The sequence below is a fragment of the Poecilia reticulata genome, linkage group LG9, assembly GCF_000633615.1.
Source record: "Poecilia reticulata strain Guanapo linkage group LG9, Guppy_female_1.0+MT, whole genome shotgun sequence".
Lineage (NCBI taxonomy): Eukaryota > Metazoa > Chordata > Actinopteri > Cyprinodontiformes > Poeciliidae > Poecilia > Poecilia reticulata.
In genome coordinates this window covers 25,947,377-25,966,949 of record NC_024339.1, presented here as the reverse complement: position 1 = coordinate 25,966,949, position 19,573 = coordinate 25,947,377, and the positions used below count along the sequence as shown (strand labels likewise).

General features: G+C 41.1%; 1 protein-coding gene across 5 annotated transcripts in view; it reads left to right on the top strand.

Annotated features, from left to right (window-relative positions):
* mctp1a (multiple C2 domains, transmembrane 1a) overlaps nt 1-18,791 on the top strand; it is a 147,830-nt gene extending 129,039 nt beyond the window's left edge. For all 5 annotated transcript variants that reach the window (XM_008418929.2, XM_008418926.2, XM_008418925.2 and 2 more), the window contains 4 exons: nt 2,432-2,541; nt 2,984-3,093; nt 3,632-3,729; nt 14,198-18,791. In XM_008418929.2, coding sequence (XP_008417151.1) covers nt 2,432-2,541; nt 2,984-3,093; nt 3,632-3,729; nt 14,198-14,269 — 390 coding nt within the window. In that variant the 3' untranslated portion in view covers nt 14,270-18,791. The remainder of the gene's footprint in view (nt 1-2,431; nt 2,542-2,983; nt 3,094-3,631; nt 3,730-14,197) is intronic.
* The last annotated feature ends 782 nt before the right edge of the window (nt 18,792-19,573 follow it).

Here is a 19,573-nt window from a genome sequence, read left to right as displayed (position 1 = left end):
AGACAGGAATTACCCATAGCTCTACTTTTCTAATCTACCAGACTGAATCCATCTTCCTCAATAAAGCAGCTTTGTTTTTTCTAATAAAAACAAATGTGGCCTTAGACCTACTTTTTTCTCTTTAGAGGTTTATCAAGCCCTCCACTTGAAGGGGAACCCAGGACAGACTTAGTAGAGGGGTTAAATGTTCCTGGGTGGGTGGGTGGATGGATGGATGGATGGATGGATGGATGGATGGATGGATGGATGGATGGATGGATGGATGGATGGATGGATGGATGGATGGATGGATGGATGGATGGATGGATGGATGGATGGNATGGATGGATGGATGGATGGATGGATGGATGGATGGATGGATGGATGGATGGATGGATGGATGGATGGATGGATGGATGGATGGATGGATGGATGCCCACAGTGCCTTGGAAGCACAAATTTCCTTTGAACATCTGTGTTTGTCACTTTTACAAACATAAACTTCAATTTATTTGATTGGAGTTGTGTGTGATAGACCAAAACAAGTAATGAAGTGGAAAGCTAATGATGCCTGATTTTAAACATTTTGTTATAATTTGCTATATAAGTGTGTTTGTATATGCATTCAGCCCCCTTTGGGTAACCTTTTTCCCCACAGTAACAATACAAAGAAACAGTTTGGTGTATGTTTCTACCAGCTTTGGTTAGTCCAATATAAAGAAGAGCAAAGTTTAACATGCCTTGAATTAAACCATCCCATTCCAACTGTGGTTGTATGTTCAGAGGGTTTTTTTTTTTACCTGGTGGGAGATGAATCTCCATTACAGTCTTAAGTGTTTTACAGCTTTTTCCATGATTGTCCTGTAATTATCTCCTCACCTCAAATCTGACCACCTTCAATGTTCCTGCTGAAGGAAAGCATCCTCCACAGCATGATGCCGTCATCACATTGTGCTAACCACGGATGGCGTGTTAAGCATGATGGACAGTGTCAGGTTCAGCTCCTCCAGCGTTACCATGGCTACATCATCCTGGCCCCATCTCCAATTAATGCTCTTCTTGTCCAGCTTTCACATTCAGGTCTGCTTTGATAGGTTTACTTTTTATCTCTTTGAGTTTTTGCATTATAGGTTGATTAATCGGTGCTTTGAGAAGTTTGAAGTTTTGAGGTTGCTTTACAACTTGACCTGTTTTAAACTTCTCCATAACTTTGTCCGTAGCCCCATAACAAACCTCTGAGGTCTCAACTGAGAAGTTGTGTTGTACTGAGACGAGGGTGACTACAAACTGAGGATGTTGTGATGGCAACTGAATTTACTTTAGGCCTATCCAATTTGAATGGGTTAAATGCATGATCACACCACACATTTAAGATTTGTCAAAGAATATGAAAACCACGCACCATTCTTCTTCCACTTGACAGTTATGCGCTCCCTTGTTTTGGTCTATCACATAAAATCCCCAAAAAGACGCATTGAGGTTTGTGGTCGAAACCTGAGAAAATGCGAAAAGGCTCGAGGGGAATAACAATTTCTGCATGGTACCGCGTATTGAAGTCCTTTTCATGGAATTTGTGCACTGTATCCCATGTAGATGTCCTATAAATTAAATTTTTTAACCTTCTTTACAGGCAGTTGTGTTAAATTTAGATTTCCCAGCATGCCCACCAAGCACACCCAGCATCAGGGAGTCTGCGTCTTGTTGTCCTCCCTCAGCCACTGGCTTTGGGTCACCTCATTGTGTCCAGATCTGTCCTGTCCCTGCCTGCCTGCCTGTCACTCAGCAGGCGGCTTGTTGACTGTTGCATGACTTCTGCAATTCTTTACTTTGTCTCAGTTTGACGGGCAAGATTTACATGAAACAGGCTGACGACGTTTTCCTTTCCTGGCTCCAGCAATATTCAAAGTTCACAATAGGAGGAGCCTTTCATGATGGTTGACTGCGTTAATAAGGATGATAATGATGTCACAGCTGGTGACATCACCGCAGCGTGCCAGCCAGCAGAACAAAAGAGGACTCTGCCTGGTCGTCCTAGCTGCCTTGGCAGGACCAGAAAGAGAGAGAAAGAGGGGGGGGGGTGGGCATGAGAGGGAGACCAAAGACTGATGTATCCATTTGGCTTTCAGTTTAATTCTGCCTCTTTATTCACATATTCAAATTTTTCCTGCGAGTATTTGTAAGGAGGGAAACATTTTGATTTGTTCTGCCAACTTTATATCTCTATTACGGCCTGGAATGAAAGCGCTCCGTCACTTCAGGCAGGATATCCGGTGATTTGGCTCCCAACTCCAAATCAAAGCTGTTTAAAGTGCATTGTTCTCAGGGAGATGCCTGTGCCCAGCCTCTGTCTTCTCTCCCTTCTTCCTCCTCTATTCTGTCCATCTGCACATTCCTCCTCCTTCATCCTCGCTTTCTTCTGTGCTTGCCTACATCTCTATCTGTCCTCTTGCAGGACTCGGAGAGAAAGGGCTTCATGAACAAGCTTTATGCCATTCAGGACGTGTGCATCAGCGTGCAGAATGCACTGGATGAAGTGGCCTCCTACGGCGAGAGGATAAAGAAGTGAGTCGAAAGCCCGCTCCTCGGCACCGGGCCCACTTCCCTTTGCTTCGCTCCACATGTCCTGGTTCTTTTTCCATGTTGCCAGGCTCCTCTGCCTTCCCGTGCCAGGCTAACTTATTTTAGCTCAGTTCCTCAATCGCATGTAGGCCTGCACGACCTTCATGTATACACATCACTTCATGTGCATTCCAACACAGAACTGTTGATTTGCCCATTTCTCAGATTTATAAAAAGTAAAGTGAAATAATTTGTTTTCCAGCAGAAAACGAACTGACTCTCAAAAGTTTATATTGTTTACAAAGCGCCAAACGACTGATCTGTAACTTGTCTTTATAATCGTTAGTGTGTTTCCTACTTCCTGATAGTGACGTTTCTGAGCATGCTCAGTTAAGTGAGCTTTTACAATGTTTCCTAATTTGAATCTCTCGTTCTTCTTTTCCAGCACATTTAACTGGACTGTGCCTTTTTTAAGCTGGTTAACGATTGTAGCTCTCATCGTGGCCACAATCATCATCTACTTCATTCCACTACGGTTCATCGTTCTGGCCTGGGGTGAGCTAACGCTAGTTATGTGAATCAACTTTAATTAAGCTGCACTCAAATACCAGAGTTTTCTGATTTTTTAGTTTTGTGTGGAAAAAAAATACTTTGATATAGTATTTATAAACTTTTTTTTCCTTATCTGATGTAACTTGTATCCTGCGCAGATGCAGTAAAAACAAATTTGTGATAAATGAACTGTGGTTATTTAGCACTTTTCCAGGCATAATGACTGCTTCAGACGTACATTCTCTCTTTTTATGCACCTGTACACATGTCGGTAAATAACGTGGGGCAGAGGGCTTTGCCCAGTTTTGAAATAATTAATGTTGGAAATTACTATTATTATATTCAAATAAGGGTGTGTAAATGTTTCAGAGGTAGTATATAAAAGCAAATAAATAGAAAAGCTCTTTTGTTTGCCTATTTTCATTTATTTAGTTTTTTGGGGGAAAAAGTGCTGAAGAATTTAAAGTTTTGTATTGCTGAATATTTTATAGTATATTTTATTATTTGTCTGTCTGTCTGTTTACTTTTCTTCCTGCTACAGGGGTTAACAAGTTCACAAAGAAACTGCGGGACCCTTACACCATTGACAACAACGAGCTGCTGGACTTTCTGTCCAGAGTGCCCTCGGACGTACAAGTGGTGGGTCAACTTCTACTTTCAATGTTGCACCTGCTGGTTCCAAGTCCAAGTTTCTATTTACATTGTCTGGTGAAATTATTTTAACAACTTGAACTTTTTCCACATATGCCAGAGTTGTAATGTTACATTACAACCACAGACATTAAATACTGTTGGGATTTAACATGGTAGACCGGCATAAAGTAGCTCATCATTTTGAAGTGGAGAGAAAAGGACACAATGTCTTTAAAGTTGTTTTTACTAATAACAAATATGAAAAAACATTTGCATTTAGTTTTTTTTAATCTGACACCCGTAAACAAAATGCAGCCTAAACGACGATTGCTTTCAAATGTCAGCTTGTAAATAGTGAGACCCGTCTGAATACGGCTTGATCACAGTAAACAGCGAATGAGAAATTCCTCAGAAAACATTCAGTTTATCTAATAATATACACAGTTCACAGCAAATGTTATCTAAATGCACTTTACAAGACAAACAGATCCAAATTATACACAGAAATAATAAAATCAGTCTAATCATGAGGTCAAATTCAATTCCAGTTCATTCCTAGTGATGATACAATGGAGTCAAATTTAGTTTGTAATTCCATCCAATTATCCATCCATCATCTGTAGTGGCTTTTTCTCGCAGGGTTGTGGGGAAGCTCAAACATATCTTGAACGAAAAGCTGACGCAACAGAGTACAACACAGTACAGTCCAGTAGGAAACCTGTAAGTGGTTTCAAAACATTTGAGCGTGAGCTGGAGGTTCATATATTCCAGCATTACATTGACAGCCAGAGCTACAATGCAACAGGTAAGATCAAAGCCTAGTCATGTGTTAGAATGGTCCAGTCAAAGTCCAGAACTACAGCCAACTGTAAACATATGACTTAGAAATTAGTGGTCTCCGATAAAAAGCATTATGTCTTCTTGCTTTAAAATTATGCTCTGGTTTACGTTGGGTGGACCTGATTTTATAGAAAAATATCTGAAAGGGTCTAAATCAACTTTCACATCAGTCTATCAAGAGTTTTGTAAAATAAATAAATGAGAACTCTTTCCACATCATTATGTCTAACTTTGTATCGACCTATCACATAAAATCTCAACAGAGAAGATTGAAGTCGTGTTGGTTGCACTACAACAAAAAGTGAAAACATTCCCATGGTATTAGTACTTTGGCAAATCACTCTTATGATCTTCTGTCTCGTTTCTCCTGCCAGCCTTACTTTGCATAGTTGACCCCCCCCCACTCCCCCCCTCATTCAGAACACATGCTTCTTTGTTTTAGCCAAATCAAAGTAATGTAAAGCTGTTTTTTGAGTGTTTTTCCATTAAAAGCTTCCCGCGCTAATTTAATTTCCTTTTACATGGCTGGAGCTGTGCTGCGAGATAACAAGGTTAAGTGAGTTTAGTGTTCAGCATATAACTAGGTTGACTGACTCCATACATACACTCTACCACAATTACAGTTGGCTGCTGTTTTTCAGCCATGCTGGTAATTGGAGCAGAGTGTAAATCAACAGCCTAAATGGCACCCTGGGGTTTTCCTTCAACATTTATCATGAGATCAGATTAACTTTATGACTGAAGGAATCAGATGCTTGCTTAGGTTCAATGTGTGAGCAATAACTATCCCACACTGTTGCCGGCCCAAGACAAAGTGCAATTTAAACACCAATTAAGCTGCATCTCACAGTGGCTTTAGCCAGGCCCGATGGTGTCGACTGTGGCCGTTAATGTCCTGCTGTGATACGCACGGACAGGGGGCTCAGACTGAAGGACCTGGGACCTCTGAGTACCAGTTCCTCGCCACATCAGCACTGACACACTTCCTCTTTGATTGCTCATTGCCCACATCTTTCATCTTTACAGGGTCATAATCCTTGCCCCACCCCTCCCTGCCCTGCACACCCTGCACTCACTCCCTCTTTCTGCCCTTGCACAGCTCTGTAGTTTACAGGGGGCTGCTGCAGCAATCCATCGACTTAAATGAGCCCAAGCTGTCCCCTCTGGTGGAGTGCAGCCACCTTACGCACCTGAAGCCTGCGGGTGTGTAGTGGTGAAGAGGCCCAAGCCTGGCAGGTACAAGCCCTTTACAAGGCTCCTAATGAGGGCCTGCTGGCTAGGGGAGGGTGGGGGCAGATGTACTGCTCTGGTCCAGTGGCTATACCTCTGAAATTGCACCTACTGTAAAAGTAATACTCTAAGTGCTACTGTAAGCTTAGTCCTAAAGCTGTAGGAAGGGAAATTGTAGCCCTGTGTCTCTGAGAGGCCAGAGTCTTGCAAAGCAATGAAACCAACAGAAATAAAACTTGAAAAGAAAGAAATTTGTGAGACGGATAATTGGAAAAAAGTTGCACAAAAAAAAGTGTTGACTGTTTGTTTCAAATAGGGGGTGTTTGGTTTAAGAAGGTAGAGTCGAAAAACTGTAATCTCTCACTAAATCCAAAAGTACGTTTTGGAAAAAAGAAAAGATACCCTTCTCTGCGGTCATTAGCTAAAAACAGACCAGAACGTTCTGCTCTGCCTCAGGTGGTGGGTTCATCTTGTTGCTTGCCCCTCGCCTTACTGGGTCAAAGACGTTAGTGGACTGAAAGCCCTTGAGGCTCTCGGGTGATGGTGGGATCCAAATGGAGCGTCCCCCTCATGGGCACGTGTTTGTGGCGCCCGCTGGCATGGGTGCAGAGGTCCACTGTGCCTGACACCGTGGATGACTAATGAAGTGCTATTTCAGGGCCTTAGTGTGACCTCACACACATACATAATCACACCCACAAGTTCTCCCAGCTGCCGTCCACCTAAGGTGGGTCGGGTGCACCGTTCCGCATCATTTAGAGGTGCTTCAGTGCAAGCAGAACTGATGAGGTTCTAATGACTTTATATACAAAGGGCAGTCACACTGGGCTATTATAACTTATATAGCTTTACAGCACCACAGAAGCTGTGGATTTGTTGCTTAATCTCTTGTAGTGTAGTTCTTTTACTTCTTACATTTGATGTGAAAGAAGCTTTTAGCTTTAAGCTTTGCTTCCACTTCAAAGGAATAGTTCAGGATTTTAAAAATGGAGTTTGTAGCGACTGTTTTTCCTGGAGCCTTCGTTTAGCATAAATCCAAGTTCGTTGGTTCTAAAGGCTAAAGCTAACAGCTAGGCCAAGATTAACTTCTACCATGTTGAAACGGCTCAAATCTGGATTGAACACCACCAATGATCTCCATGTCTGAAACTAAAACTAAGAGAACATAGAAGAACATTTCTGGTCAGAAAAATAATACAGAGATAATGTTTTCTATCTCTGCACCTGTTAGTGGATGGGTCAAATTAAGGCAGCATGAGGAGATTTTGTCCTCAGAGTTGATATGTCAGACTCAAAGCTATAGATTCTGGCAAGTCGGACATGGGCTGAGTGTGATAGACATCCTTCTAGTCTGCAGCATTTAACAAAAGTGGTTCAGAGAAGGAACAGTGATGAACTGGTTCAGGATCTTGCCCCAGTGCTAATTTATTCATATGCAAAGTGAAGGCTGACCTGTTTATGTAAAATACTTCAGAAATGATACCTCATATACCTTCAAGGTCAGGTCTATTCCTTTGTGGCTTAGGGCTGCTTAGGCAGTGAAAAAGGAACCATGAATTTACAGTAAATATTTCACACAAGCAGATCACTGGTGGCTCTCCATCTCATAGCTCCATTTTGCTCCAAACCTTAGCGATTTTGAAAGTGGAACCTCTCTCCGGCCTGTCCAGTGTGGATTTATACTAAATGGTAAGACAGTTATCAGCTACAGATCAGATATTAACTGTCCCTCTTTAGGCACTTATACTGTGAAAAGCAACCATCCAACCCAAAACAACACTGACAGGCATCCTTTAAACCCCTGTTGTTTTACATAAGCTGCAGTTCCTTTTACCACCTGCAAGGTTTGCATTACGCTAAGTTTGTTATCTCCCTCCCTGAGCAGCCACTTCAAAGCCAATCGTGTTGTATCGGTTAATGTGCGTGAGAAAAAACCCTGTTCTAATAGCAGTTTCTTATGTTTGGTTTTTGATATTACACCAGCCTCTACTGTCTTTATGATCACTATCAGCGAAATCCTCCATTTCTTTTTAAACAAGGCTGAACTGAAAACACTCACATTGCAGGCAGAGTATTCCCTACCTGGTGTTCGGGACATGCCCGAGCTTCTAGTGTGTTTTATGACACCATTAGGAACGGGAGCTAGGGAGAGCATAAGTAGGGCCAAGGCAATTAGCATGCCAAGTGGCCCTTTATGATAGCTGTAAAGGAGCTGGTTCAAATCCCCAATACAAAAATAAGCATAAATTCCAATTTAGGGCCTAATGAACAGCAGGGTGTCTGGTTAATATTTTTAGGCACCATTTATGTTTGCAATGAAACCTCAGTGGACATAGAGGAAATCAAAGCAGGATAGTTAAGGGTTGAAACACTGCCAGATATCATCAGTCACCTCCAGCAGAAGCGTCTTTCCCCTTCGCTTTGCCCTTCCCCACTTTGGAGACACTTCACCAAAAAAAAAAAAAAAAAAAAAAAAGGGCAATTAGTCTCTGTTCAGCATGTGTCTTGTCACAGCAACTAATAGGAAGGATTTTCCATTTTCTCTGCGAGCCATTTCTTGTTTTGTTTGTTTATTGGCTTATGTCACCTTGGCACGCTTTTTCTTTCACCACAACACAATGGCTTTGGGTGCTGAATCTTCAGTCTGCACACATTAGTGTTTCCCCGCAACCATTTAATAACCCTCATGCTCCATTAGATGTCACCTGAGATGAAAACTGCAGAGTTTTGTGTTCTTTTTTTTTCTTTCTTTCTCTAAAGTATCGGGTATCATTAAAATTATGCCCCTTTTTCCTATTTTTGAATTTGTTTATTTACTCACCTACCTGCTTTGCTCCCCCTCCCCCACCCCCTCTACTCACTGTCACCCACCTTGCATGTCTGCCCACACTAGCATCATCAAAACACTGTCAAAGGTTCAATGTGAGAAGGAGAAAGAGAATGAAAGACAGTGAGGAGAGGCGGGGAGGAGCAGGTCCCGGGATGCTTTATGGGTAACGCTGTTAAACGAGGCACGACGCACGGTACACGGCACCCCTTCAGCAGAGCACACTTCAAAGCCTGTTTTTGCACTTGTACTGTCAACATTTGGGGAGAGGGAGCGGAGTGAGGGTGGAGGAGCAGCCTTTGAGCAGCGTTGGGTCTTAACACACCTCTTCTCCTGTCTGTTTTTCCTTTAAGCTCTCCGCCTGTGTTCCAAATTGGTTATGTGCTTGCTGCATTACCTCACTTTTTGCTTTTTACCCAATTCTGCTATTTTTTTTATTTTGTTAACGTCCCACTTTCTCCTCACCTGCTCTGACTTTTTCCCTGTTTCTTTTTCTTTTTGGTTAGTTTTTTTTTACTTAAACTAGCTTCTGTTGTCTTATTGGTGTGGTTACAGCAGGTGGATGTGTGTGTGCGTGTGTGTGCGTGTGTGTGTGTGTGGGTGTGTGTGTGTGTGTGTGTGTGGTATTAGGTGAGGTGAGCAGGGAGCCAAGGGTGTAGCATCAGTCAGGCCTGTCACCTATGAAGAAGAATTGAACCCGTGACGCATGAGCCCCATTTCTCCCTGGCTGGCAGCTCTTCACAGAGGAAACTCGTGTTTGATTGAAATATTTTTTTTTTCCTCGCACCATTTCTTTTTGTTGATCCCCTTTGCTGCTGTACATGAGAAGGAAAAGCCACACTTCCCACTGACAAGCAAACTTTTCTTTGTGTGCATGCGTTAACAAAGAGTTTTTGTTTGGACAGAAACGTCACTGTGCAGAATTAAACTGCTGTGCAGCTCTTTTTTTTTCTTTCTTTTTTTGCTGCTGTAGGCGTTAGGCCGTGTAAATGGGACCGATAACATGAAGTAATCCTGCACTTTACCTTACCTGCCCTACTTTTGGTGTTATGTTAGATTTTTTAAAGTACAGGCTGGGTGTAAGATTTTTTTTTTTTTTTACTAAGAATAAAAATGTTTAATGTCAGCAGCTCAACAAATTTGAATATTATCAGATTACTTGTTTGAGTGAATTCAAATGAAGCTCATATATAAGTTAAATAAAAATAATAAAAAGGGGGTTTTATTACAGAAATGTTTTGTTAAATTATCACGAGGAAGCTTCCAAATGTCATATCTTTGCACCAGACAGTCAATGACAAGGTGGGTAATTCCTGCCAAGTAAGCCGGCTGTGTAAACAGTTCTGTTTCCAAAGATAAAAAAATGGAAAGTTGAGTGGAAGGAAAAAGTATGGTAGTAAAATGTGCACAAGCAAACAGGAAAACCAGAGCAGAGTACTGTGAAGCAAAACCAGTTCAAGAGTTTTGGGGGAGTTTCATTTAGTATTGACCACAGCAGGAGTCAGCGCTTCAAAGGATCCTGATTTCATTTCAGAAGTCACTGCTCACATTGTTAAAAGTGGCAATACCTGGTTTATTTATCCCAGCGACCATATATTTGATTGGATAAAATAAGAAAGACTCCAGATGGAACAGGGCAAGTATGTCGCTCTGCGACTAGAGAACATTTAGGAGTTTCACTTCAGTTGCTGAAATAACATTTTAGTTTCAGTTTCAGTGAGACCACATCCACATTACAGGATTAGCAATTTTACCTTTTCTCTTCATCAAGGAACACAAACTATTACCAGGAGGAAGCAGGAAGTTAAAAAAATAAAAAAAATAAACTGTTCAATATTTAAGTTTACAGGAAAAATGGGAGTAAAGGTTTTGGTGTCTAGTTACTTTTAAACATAAATTCTTTTTAAAAGTTAATATTAAATACTAGACCAGGTGACTCACCTGTCTGTTCATCAGTTTGTCTCTATTTTGTGCCACCAAGTCCTGCACAGGTGTCACAGATTCCTCATGCAATGCATCTGAGCTTTTGTTCCTTTGGATGCTACATCACAGTAAGGAGGACCCAGAAAGCCTAGTGAGAAGTGGATGGTGGGAAAACCACCGCTGTGAGGCACAGGTACATAAATGAGTTTCTGTTTGCTTAAACGGCACAGTTATAGAATTGTATTAATACAGACTTAAGAAGTCAATTTTTTGTGATGTTGGTGGCGTGGAGCCCATGCTTGCGTTATAGTTCCTGCTACATGTAGGGTCTGCTGGGCATTTCAGGACCGGAAGGCTTTATCGAACCGTCAGAATGAGCTGGTACAAGAAACATGATAAAGGCTTGTTCCCAGCCGGCGCTGAGACGCTCCTGTTGTCGTCCACAGCAGATAGAGCCACCATGAGACAAAGCCGTGAAACGTTACTGATGTGAGTTTGCTGTCTGCCTGAAGAATCAGAGAGGGTGTCAGTCAGTCAGACAAACACAGTAGCCTGTAGTACGTCAACTTAGGAGAGAATTCTCAGACGATTCTGGCTCTTTGGTGCCGAGTCTGTTAAGTCTGTTTTTTTATTTATATATATATATATATTAGTATTCTGATTCAGTGGCTACTGCTTGTCAATTTCTTGAATCTGTGTGAGCTTGCAGCTGGATGTTTGTGGATGTCTGAAAAGCGAATGGTTGCCGGTGACAGCCTTTAGTTGCTCAGCCACTGCGGCTGCTGCGTTGATGTACAGTACCCATCACTTTCAGGTCAGAACGGGGTTTTTTATCTAGGCTGTAAGTTTTGCATCAGTTGGGAAATTGTGTCATGTTGTAAAAATGTGCAACTCTTCCCACTGACAGTGTTGAAGTCCGTGTGAAGGTGTGAAGTAGTAGAGTTTCCAAAATCTTGTTTTGTCTTTAAGTCGGCGATTCAGTCTTTTTACGTCACGTTACAACCACAGTGAATCATTCTTGAGAAAATTGCAAATAATTGTGAAGTGGAAGCTAAATTATGCATGGTTTTCAAGCGGTTAAAATGTTTCATTCATCATGTTTTCATCAAAGCCATTCCAATGTTTCGGTCACCGTCTTACTAGAAGGTGAACCTCCAGTTTCTAACAGGGTTTGATCTACAATTAGCCACTTAGTTTTCCCATAATATCTGATCAACTGACCTGTTCTTGGAGAGGAAAGGTGTCCTACAACACAGAGTGTTTTCACACAGTATTTCAAGTGTTTGCAGTGATTGTTTTTCGTCACACATAACATGTTTTATGCAGGCTAAAAACTTCCACTTTAGTCTCATCTGACCTTCTTTTCCATAAAAGCCTTTGCATCATTTTTGTTTTAGAATCACTCATATGCAATCATTTGTTTAAACTAAATGAAGTTACACCAATTCAATCGTTTCAAAGTTGTGGATACCGGCCACCTCTTCTCTTTTCTTAGAAAGCAGCCCCTCGGTGAGTTACAAACAGTAATAAAACCCAGGATATACCACTAGTTAAGTATAACAGTTTAGCTTTTCCTCCTTGGCAGTGTCGGTAATTTATTCATGTGCATTTGATGATCTTAAAGCCCTGAGATAATTGGGCGTACCTCCGAGAGACATAAATCGACTAATTCCTCCACAAGCCTGCTCTGAGCACTTTGTTTCTGTTTTATTGAGTGTTGGGTCATCAACTGAGTGCTTCCAACGCTGGCGCAGAGCAGACGGCTGCTGCATTCAGTTGTGATCATGTGGAGGGAATGAAATGAAAGGCCTGTGCAAGTTAAGCTAGCTTTAATAAGCTGATGGGGTGTACTTACATTTGTAGTGCGTGCAGGACTTGGTTTCAACATCATGCAGATTTCAACTGGCATTATATTCAGGGATTTAGTTTTTCCTCTGTATTTCTTTAAAAAGTCAAATACTAACATTAAATTAGTCAAGGTTCTTAATGTTTTAGGTGAGGTCGAATTACCTAAATTATCTGTGTTTGCTAAATGCCAGGATACAAAATAAAATAAAATTACGGTAAATACGTTTTAGGCATTCTCCAAATATAGAGTTTACATGCATGCCCTTAGTGTGTACGATGATCATTTAATGACTCTGGTCACATGTTTTTGGGATCCTTACACAAACTTCTCACAATGGTTTGACGTTCTCTCAAAAGACCTGCTGTAACCGACTCAGGTTTTAACGTTTGCGTTACTCACACACACCTTTTCGGTTTCATCCACATATTCTCTGTTGGATTGAAGTCAGGACTTCATAATGATCACTCTTGCTCAATGCTCAATGCTCAATGCTCAATGTCACTGTCAGTTTAAATCCCAGCTTGTATCCTGAGATGCTGCTTCAGTAATTTCACATAATGTTCTTTCCTTGCAGCGCCTTTTTTTTCTCTCGATGTACTCCAGTAACTCCTACAGCAAAACACTCCTGTGCCTTGATGCTGCCACCCTGGTGCTTGAAAGTTGTGTTGGTGCTATTAGACTTGGAAATATCCCCCTTTTTCCTCTTAATGTAACAATGGTACATATGGCAAAACATTTCAGTTTCTGTTTTATCAGTCCAAGAGATGCAGGTCTATAGAAAAAAGGGTCTTTGATCCTGACTTAATTTGTAGACTGTATAATCTGGCTTTTTATGTTGTTTTTGTTTCTTGGGCTTCCATAATAACCTCTCTCTCACTGTTCTGGTATTTCACAAATCAAAATAATTTTGGTTACCCTAATTGCCATGAAACAGGAAAAGTTTAGTTTGATTTAGCGTTTTTTTGTTTTGTTTTTATAACTGTATATTCACTACACAGCCTGTTATAGTCAGAGAAATAGCTTAAAGGCCAAAACCACAGAACCCTTCATGTTCACATGAGCCTTCAAGGCAGAACTGAAGGTCAAGCCTTTGGAAGCCTGCATGGAAAAAGGAACATAAACAGATATTAGAGGAATGAAAAAACTCTCATTAATTGGCTGCTTAACTGCGTTGGTGCAGCCATAAAGATGAGGCGGATGTTTATTTGTACATTGTGCAATAAATAGTTCAAACACCTTAAAAAAAATACCTTCGCGATTAGATCAGAACATGGGCTTATTGATAGTTAATATTCTAATCTGATGTAATGTGATATAACTCCAGATTCACATGCAGGGTAAGGTATTGTTAGCAGCATTTTGTACAGCATCCTTTCTCGTCTCCACCTTTCTCTGCTGGGATGACTGCTGGCTGTCCAATCTGTCCCACAGGCCCTCGCCCTGTTCTTTGTTTGTCCGTCTGATCCCCTCCTGCAGGCCACTGTTGCACATCTGTGTGTGTGTGTTTTTGTTGCTCGAGCATATGTGGACCTTTTTGCAACAACAGCGCTCCCCTTCAGTGCTTTTGAAGCGCGTACACGCCTGCATCTGTGCGTGCGCGCGTTGTAATCAGTGTGTAATCCCTTCCCCGAGGCCGCCGTTCCACACAGCTGGACCGGAGCCTCTGGAGGGGCCTCTGTGCTGCTCAAGCATCCTTTGCTCTCTCCACCTGACCGACTGGTGTGTGTGTGTGTGTGTCTGTGTGTGTGTGTGTGCGTGTGTGTGTGTGTGTGTGTGTGTGTGTGCGTGTGTGTGTGTTTTAACAGGTGCAGTACCAACAGCTGAAACTGGATCCCAATCCCAGTCCAAATAAAAGGAAGAAAAACAACCCCGGGTAGATCACTGCATGCGCCCACAGACTCCTCTCTCCTTCGTTTCTTTTCCTGCTGGTTTGATGCTGGACGCTGAGAAGCAAAGCCTGGGCTGAACCGTCCTTCTTCTATTTATATCCTGCTTTATATTGTTAAACTTCAGTACTCCCTTCAGGAGGCTTTACACTTTCTCTAAATATAATTTTGTATGAGTAAAGACTTCAAGAAACCTTTAACTCATTATTATTGTTATTATTATTATTATTATTGTATTGTACGCATTATGTATTGAGTCCTTTTTTATATCAGCCATGTCAGCTGCCATGTCCTTCCCTCTGGGAGTGTGTGTGCTTGCCACAGTAGTCGAACAGGTTAAATTATTTGTAGATAATTGATTCAGGCCTTAAACGATCATTCTCAACATTTATTTAGCTTGTACTATATAGCTTTGAAACACTTTTGGTAAAATGTTTCTATTTTCTAATTGTTTTTTATACTATTGCATCCTTATTTTTTATCTCCTCTTGAATGTTTTGATGATTTTTATGTTTTGCCCCGGCAGTACTTTGGGTTGTCGCTGTCTAAATTAGCGAGCCGATTTCGTCCCGAGGCTCCAGACATGTTTCTTTGCATCTCGGTGAATTAAAAATAATATTAAAACGTCGGCTGGACCGAGAGCCCTGAGAGCCACCGTGCACAGATGTAAACCAGGATGTGGTCACCCTGTTTGTTAAACCACTCCAGAACCAAAGACAACGTCAGACGCGTCTCACCTTGATGAAGGAATCAAAGGACTGGACTGTTGCTGAGTGTGGGCTGCATATCTCTTCTCAGATGGGGGAACATTAGTTGGGTTTTACATTTTGCATCGACACAAAGCCTCTTAAGTCTGGTTTTTATTTCCCAGCAGGACTTGGTAACAGCCTACACTGCCAAAAGTATCAACACCTGCTTTAGTAACCACGGTATCACTGTGCTCCATCAGTCTGTAGAATTCGCCCGGCTCCTTAAACAATCTATGAAGAGACTCTAGATCCAACAGTTGAAGCTGAAGAGTCGCTATGACAGTATATTAAAAAAAAGTGTTATTAGTTGTCTATAATTTTTTTAAATAAACCAAGAGATATCTTACTATAGGTAACAATTTGTCATTCGGTGCCAAAAATATTGCAATAAAATAACATACGTTTTAATAACATAATATTCTAATTTATCGAGATGCAATTGTGAAAACAAATCTGGACCAACAGGCTGTGAGTTCCTTTTGTTTGTCCTTAAACCAACGAGTAGGAACGAGGTCGAGTATGAGATCATTTGGTGCGTTGGATCTCGAGAAAGTGTGCGGTTTAGCCCCGTCAGCGTCATCAGTCAGTCGGTGCGACACCTTCTCAGTGAGGCGGCGCCGCGGACTGGGCCTGCTGTCGCTGTGCTTATATAGATGTCACCCGGTCTATGCAGAGTGTCATGGAGCAGGCAGGCAGGCCTTTAGGCAGGCACAGTCCTAATCTTGTTTGAAAGGCCGGTCTCTTTCCCTCTCATCTCCCTGTGTGTTTGCCTTGGCGGGCCACACATGAAAGCGTTTACACGCGAGGCGTGCTTCTACAGCACGGGCACGCACGCAGACACAAAGAGCCCCAAGCTTCTCTTCCTCCCTCTCAGGAGGGAAGACAGAAAGAACGCATCTCTGGTAGGAAGTCTTGCACACTGTAACTACTTGCTCGCAGATAAAAAAATAAATAAATAAAAAAAAAACAGTGTCATATTTGAGCAGGAACAGTTTCTCCCTCTCAACCAAGCACACGCACACGCAGACATGCAAACATGCTCTCTATGATGCTGCGCCCCGGGCTGGCCACCCTCTCCATCTGCCCCACCTCCTGTGCCCACAGCTCAACTTTGATCAGCCCTTCCAGAGACACGGGCGCGTTTGTGCGCGCTGTGTATTTACAGAGGCGTGTTTGCATATACACGTTTATGCAATCAAAGATTCTCTCAGCGTCAGTGTGTGGTACAATTGCATCTCCCCTCCAGCTCTAGACTGACACTCAGATTCGATGTGTGTGTGTGTGTGTGTGTGTGTGTGTGTGTGTGTGTGTGCGCGTGTCTGGGTGTGTGCTGCAGCAGAGGCACCAGCTGTTTTTTGGTGTTGACTCTGTGGAGATGCTTGATGAGCAGCAAGTCATTGTGTGACAAGACAAGGCTCTGAGGGGACTTAGGCCTGAGATGTCAGGGATGGAGGAATATTTGTGTGTGTGTCCGCATGTGTGTGTGTGCATGTGTTTTATCCTATTTCAAAACACACTTCCCGTCATGCTTTCCCCGTTTGCTCTCTGTGCGGTTTCCTCATTCGTCAGTAAGCAGGGTTGCGACCCTGTCTGAAGAGATGGTCCCTTGGGTTCCTTGTAGAGCTTCTCTTGAAAGATCACAGCACAGGCTATGTTTGAGGAGGTCCTGTCTCATCCTATTGATCCCTGCCTCCATTTCCCACTGCCTCCTCTTCTTTGTCTGACTGTCTTTAAGTCTGCAAAACCCCAGCTCACTGCGTCTACTGTCGTCTTCTCCCCTTCGTCTGTCTCTGTGCCTCCGCCTTCCGCCTTTTTGAAGCTCCGCTCCACTTCATAAGTTTGTTTCCATTCTCCGATAAATGATTTTATCGTCTGATCCATTTGGAAAACAATAATAAACTTTTCTTAGAGCGTTGCCACAAACTTGTTACTTGAGGGAATGGCTTTTTTTGTTTTGCCCGATGAACTGCTTGAATACTTGACACTTTTGTTTTTTACTGCAACAGCTCCTGTACCGTTTGTTGACACCCCTGGTACCAAGTATAAAAAGCCTTAATTTGTATTCATTTCTTTTATTGCAACAGGATCATCTCACACAGGAAAAAAATACATATTTAGCAGGGAAATTGCTATATTAAGAAATCAGTACCTACTCTAACAGTTCCTAGTAAATAGATGCACCTAAACCATTTTTAAAACATGTTTTAAATTGATCAGAAATTATATAAAACCCTACTGTTGCTGTTTTCTGGGGCATAAATATGACATGTCATACTTTGTCTACTGTGCGAAAACAGGAAAATCAAGACAACATACCTTTTATGTAAGACATATGTAATTTGATCTCCACAAGGTAGAAGTTTAAAGTGCAGACCAGTTGAATGGTTTTGTTTATTTTCCAATTTTCCATGCATGTCTGTTGCAGAAATCAGGAGTTACCTATGAAATCAACACTAAAAAATTCAATATGTAGCTTCTTTTGAAAAAAATAAAAATAAAAAAATAAAAATAACATGGTGATAAATGAACTACTGTATGTCTCCAGGGCCATTTTCAGACTTTTTAATTTCTTAGGATAAATTCTAAGCAAGTGGACCTGAATTTTGTCTAATACATTTCACCACTTTATACACAGGAGACTCTGACAGTGGACACATTGTCAGAAGTTTTAGTTACTTTTTCTTGGAGAACGTATAAGAAGAACATGATCACCCATGTAAATGTCGTTTAGTCCTTTAGCAGGAAAATGCCTTTTACGTACCCAGCCGCATAACACAATAATATTACAAGCTAGCACAGGTAGTAAAGCTGAGTTAAGTTCGTATGCAGTTATTTACATCGTAGTTTTCGTCCCGTGAAAAACAGAGCTTTAATTACTGTCACAACCCGTTTAATTTCTTAATAAATTATGCTCACATCAACCTGTTGCCATTTATTTTTTTTACAGTAGTTTCTCCCAATTTTGTAGTTTTCATTTGCTGCTTTAGTGTGCTTTCCTGTTTCTTAAAGCAGTGTTACCAATTACTTTGCCATTTGTGAATTTACAAAAATTATTTCTTAGCCCCACTAAATAAAAGTAATACAATTTAAGGTTGGATTTAAAAGAAATATATTTTTATTGTTAGACAATGCTGCTGCTGCAATAAAAAAAAAAAAAAAAAAAAAAATCTGGCTTTTTTCAAATCTTCACTTGGGGTATCAACTAATTTGTACGCGACCGTGTGTTGCTGATTTGTGAGTGTTGTGTGGTAATGCATCCAAATGTCTCTTTTTGTTGCTGGTTTACGGTTTTGGCTGCATTTACCAGCAAACCAAAGTGTGATTTTTGTATCATGTAGAGAAAAAATGTATACGAAGAATGTATTGGGCTGATAGCTGTAAAGGAAAGAGAAGCACTTTTATTTGAATGAGACTATTTATTTTTTAAAGAATACTGTATATAGCTAACTGATTAATGTATGGTTGTATTTTATACAGTATGCCTGTTGATGTTCTGGTAATAATGCTGTAAAGTAGGTGTATTGCCTGCCTTGATTTAATTTTTTTTTATATTTGTCTTGTCTGCCTGCGAAATCTTCTGCTTGTGACATCATCTCTGTGTGTCCCTTTACAAATCAACAAGATTTAGACATGACAGCTGGAAGGAAGGGCATAATATGTTGTATACCTCTAATTTAAGGAACGATAATCATCTGATAAATGTGGCTTATTTTGGGTCAAAAAATAGTGAAACAAAAAACTTTCAATTAAATATTTTTTATCAACTTCCCTTTGTGTGGATGTTATTGACGCAACATTTGCAGCCACACTTCTGGCTCGATTTGCCTTCCTCCCATTTCAACAGCAGCAGCAAACACTGTGATGCAATTTTCCAAAAAACATAATTGGGCATAGAGAAAACCCTCACCCCAACTTTTCTTCAAAATAAAATGTACTTAAAGGATGCATATGTCACATTTAACAGGTAGTTGGATGCAATTATCAGACACTTGGATAGAAAATAACTCTGGGAATTACAAATTTATTTACTTTCCCATAATGTGGGGCTGGAAAATACTGAAAATCCATGTAGGATCCCTGGTTTCAAGCTCCAGAACAACTTTGCCAACTTCTTCGCAGTCGCAGCATAATAAAGAAAATCCATGTGTAAGAGCGCCTTCTAAACTTACAAATGGAGTTTTTTTTTAGCAGAGTTTATGGCTACACTGTTTTATGAGACCTAGAATGAGCATAGAGAGAAAAAAAAATCATAAAATATACATACACCGTTTATTTACACCGGTGCTTTAAAGTTTCTCGCTTTTTATCATGTCATTTTTTACTACGTCTGACATGAATTAAGTAAAAAACATATATACTTCACAGATCTTATGCAGCATCAAAAAGAGAGATAGTATAAATGAAAACGTCTCATCTGTAAACTACCTTAGATAAAGACTCCGGGCAACTTTAAGGAGGTTCGTTCTTCACAGTCACATTTACATAAGGCCGTCATTTTTAGTTCTTAGTACCAACACCCATCTGTCAGACCTGCTTTCTGGTATTA